Consider the following 4,081-nt stretch of genomic DNA (forward strand, 5'->3'; position numbering starts at 1 on the left):
CTGGCTGACATGACACCACCCCACCCTTCCCCGTAATGTTTGCCTCAGATTATACTCTCACCTGTTATCGACACACTTTCATTTTTTCCAACAGCTTCTTCTTACAGCTGTTCCTGTACAATCAACATTTTGGAAAGCAAAGGGGAAACCACAAGATACTCTGATAGACAACAGGCAGGGCCCAGGAGCAGAGCATCACTCCTCTACTTTGTAATTACATGACCAACATAGGGTTTTCCTGGAAGGATATTACACTTGCTTTCTTAGAGATAATACAGACAAAGAGCACCCAGGTAAAAATCTGCCTTGTGTAACTTTGATCCAGAATGCAGACATTGTAACAGAGCAAAATTTGACTAGGAGTGCAATGACACTTTAATATCAATGAAAAACTGGGAAAAAAAGTCTCAAATTTAACTGAGTTGAGGTGAAACAATTCTGTCCAAATATAATTTCTACCTGATAAATGACTTGGGGCATTATTTTCCCCACACTTTTACCTTTCTCAGTGAATATGACTAGAAGAATTAGATTTACTTGGTTTACTCAGAGATTGAAATTTTCTGGGGAGAGTGGAACTACTGAGTAACACGGACTACATCTAATCTTTGACTGTGATGACACAGAGTTAGAATCACTGTTGGAGTGAAAAAAAGACGACAAGCTTCTATATCCTTCTGCCAAGCTGATCCAGCCTGCACTGCAGGTTAGGTATGTAGAGATGACATCAAAGTATTTGGTACAGGTTAGATAGAACATGAAAGGAAAGGAATTATCTTTGCCATGTATACAGGTATCCTAAAAACCATGGTCTGGCGTTGACCGGCTAAAGAGTAAAATTACAGCAGTATAATGCAAATAATTGCATAGTTTAACTGTTTGCAGACACCAGATATGTCTAAATAGAAAGAAAGAACATGAAAAAGATGCAGCTGTAAAGGCATAGATTAAACCAAGTGCAGAGAAAATAACTGCTGACACAGGATATGCGCTTGTTGCTATGCCTCTGTTAAAACGCTTTCTTCAGTGTGGAGACTGTGGATCGCTCAGTGGAGTTATCCCACTAACTGGCTGTGAACATTACAATCGGTGTGTTTGATACGTCAGTGATTTACATCCACACACACCAGAAACACCGGCAGTCACACTGCAGATGAGGAAAACAGGTACTGATTTCAAAGTATTTAAAAGACTGAAGAATTGAGTGTTTATGTCCAGTGTTGCCGTTCCTACAGGGAATGGAAACAGCAGCCCTCCCATCAAAACCAGCACCTGATTTCTAACACCTTTTCCAGCACGTTGGGTAGCAGTCTGAAGTCTGAGACAGGTTCATTCACCTACATTAGGTGAGAGCATCACTCCGCTGCTTGAAATTAAGAAAAATGTGATGCTGGGCTTTCACCCTTCTCAGCACGTATTATGACATCTTTCCTGATAATGGTCAAGCAGTATCATATCAGGCACATTTCTCCTTACACTTGAACCTTGGCCTCAGCTGAAAATGGGAAGAGCTCTCTCTATGGAGAACTCAGCCAGGAAGAGACGCTAAGAAGCTACCAGCGTTACCTACATCGACAATCATATAATTGAGTGCAACGTATTTTAGTGATTTATGAAAAAAATTATTAGTAATAGCAAGATTAGGCACCAATGAAGAAACATCACCGAGGCAAGCAATCAAAGTGTGCACTTCAGTTACATCATGTTAAGTTTTAACAATCTAAATATGATTTTTTCATGTACGTGCATGTGCTTGCATTGTCTATGTACCCATTTGATGATTAGCTGTTGTTGGTATATTGTTTTTTGCTTCTACGAGGCCAGCTTCCAAAATTTATGACATTTGTTTATCCTTCACTTTGTCGGAATCATTAACACTTACTCAAACATACTACATAAATAAAGCTGCTGGGTGCCATTTGGCTCTATTTAACATTGTAAAACTCTGGCCCGTATTATTTGCTAAGGGTTTATATAGACAAGGATTTACATTGGTAAAATTTATTATCTCTTGTTCTAATACCAGTCTTCCCCAAAATACTACTGTCCTTGGTGAAAGCTAATTCCATCGGGCGTTTCATGCTGGAACCATTACATCTGTCTAGTATGGCACTATTACGCTGACCTAAGAGAGGCAGGACCGTTCTTGGTCACTCCCGATCAACAGTGCACTCCGTGGCTACCACCCTGCTCGGCCTTCGGCCCCATGACATGGTGTGTGTAATGTCACAGTGAACGTGAGATACTCAGACCGAGAATTTGAATATAACTATTCTGATTGCTGTAAGCACTTAAACATTGAATTTTTCCTATACCTCCCTCTAATCGGCTCCTACAATTTGATTTATTCTATAAGAATTCCCTACAAGACATGATTTTTATATTGACTCCAGGTCAGTAAATTAACTTACCCAACCGGTCTTTTGCCTGCATGATATAAAACTCAGATTTATAGACATTTAAGACGCTAAAGACAGCCATTACATTAACGATAAAAGGTATTATGTTCACCCACTACTAGCAGAGAAATTGAAGCTGATGAAAACAGGAAATCAAAAACGTTTGTGTGACAAAATCATAATCCTTCTTTAAATTTTATCTACAGTCATAACCTCACTTCAGCTAGTAGTCATATTAAAGGGTCAGGTGAGCTTAAAATACAAACCAAATAAAACCGTACTTACCCCAAATTGCCATGAAAATAGCGAAGAAGACAGTCCCTCCATTATCAAACAAATGTGTAACCTGTGTGGAAAATCAACACGTCAGAACGAATACTATCGCCGCCTCACCTTTTGCCCCAGAGAACCCCACGGCAGGTAGCAGAAACCCAAAGCCAAGCATTCCGAGAACCCCACTTGCAGGTTTCTTCTGCTAAGGGTTGTCCCACGCTGTCGCGGGGCAGAACCTGAACTCTGCTTTTGCACACTGGCACTTTGTGCATCTCCAGTCTGTTTGCTGCGCAGGCATCGGAGCAGCTCTGTCCATGTCCAGACTGGCTAAAAATCGCTGGGACAGATTTCACCTCCACATTTTCCATTTTAAGGTTTCTGTAAGCTTGGATAACCACTGTCTTTTCACTTTTCTTCCTCTGGATATTACTCAGTTAATGTCTCTTTCAACTCCGTTTTCTTCTCCCAAGCTATCTTGCAATTTCTCTGTAGGTAAAAATAGTCTATTTTTCCCTTTTCTCCAGACATCTCAGCCTCTCAGATTGTTGAAATATTCTCCATCTTAAAAGGCTAGTGCCCCTAAATTCTAACAAACATTAAGTAACTCTAAATACCACCCCAAAACATAGTTCTAAATCGTGCACTTAATTTCTTCTCACAGATGCTCTTTGCATCTTACTCTTCATTATTAGACTTTTCAGGCAGAACAGACATATATTTACCAATAGAAAATACCTAATAATTAGGTTTTGCATGTCTATGGATAACTCTAAGCGTCTGAGTGGGAGAATTTGATGTCTCACTAGGAAAACATCCTAATTTATATTAGAAAAATCCAGATTTTCTAATATTCAAGCCGTAATATGAAACAGTATTTAGGAGGCTGAAATTACGATCAGTGTACTTTCAACAGATTTAAGGTTGTCAATTTACAGCAATGTAATTTATCCCGGGATAAGGGGCTCATGTTTCTCCTAACAAAAGGTGGTTTGAGATGTTGCTGAGCATTAGTAAGCAAAGCACAGGCTTCAAACTCCAATTTGAAAAAACCTCACAAATCATTATTAAATAACAGAACAAAACAACAGGTTTATGTTAGAAAGAAGATCTGGAGAAAGAGGAAAAAGACATGAAAACACGCTGCAAACAGCTTTGATATGTATCGTCCTAAAGCATCCAGAAAATTCATGGTGATTTCTCACTATGAAATAAGAAAAAAAAGTCTTGAAATAGAATATTTTTGAAAGATTTTACTTCATTGGTTCAGACTCTGTTGCTGATGTAAGAACCAGTTTTTAAGCTTTTATCATGAAAAGAAACCTGTCCTTGTGCCAACGGAAGGGTGCAGGTAAGCAGATTCAGCTTTACTGTACCGTGACTTTCTCTGACATCTGACCTTACTCTGGCCA

At 39.3% G+C, this 4,081-nt stretch overlaps 2 protein-coding genes across 2 annotated transcripts in view; one reads left to right on the forward strand and one right to left on the reverse strand.

The window, feature by feature from the left end:
- Window positions 1–1,276, forward strand: part of MUC15 (mucin 15, cell surface associated) — a 4,565-nt gene extending 3,289 nt beyond the window's left edge. The window contains exon 4 of the mRNA XM_010139240.1: window positions 1,236–1,276. Coding sequence (XP_010137542.1) covers window positions 1,236–1,276 — 41 coding nt within the window. The remainder of the gene's footprint in view (window positions 1–1,235) is intronic.
- A 1,131-nt stretch (window positions 1,277–2,407) lies between these two features.
- The window catches only part of ANO3 (anoctamin 3), a gene marked incomplete at its 5' end in the record, with an annotated part of 36,759 nt that continues 35,085 nt past the window's right edge, over window positions 2,408–4,081 (reverse strand). Inside the window, 2 exons of the mRNA XM_010139241.1 lie at window positions 2,408–2,427; window positions 2,685–2,745. Of these exons, the coding sequence (XP_010137543.1) occupies window positions 2,408–2,427; window positions 2,685–2,745 (81 nt within the window). The remainder of the gene's footprint in view (window positions 2,428–2,684; window positions 2,746–4,081) is intronic.

This window comes from Buceros rhinoceros, unplaced genomic scaffold, assembly GCF_000710305.1.
Source record: "Buceros rhinoceros silvestris isolate BGI_N320 unplaced genomic scaffold, ASM71030v1 scaffold4057, whole genome shotgun sequence".
NCBI classification, from domain to species: domain Eukaryota; kingdom Metazoa; phylum Chordata; class Aves; order Bucerotiformes; family Bucerotidae; genus Buceros; species Buceros rhinoceros.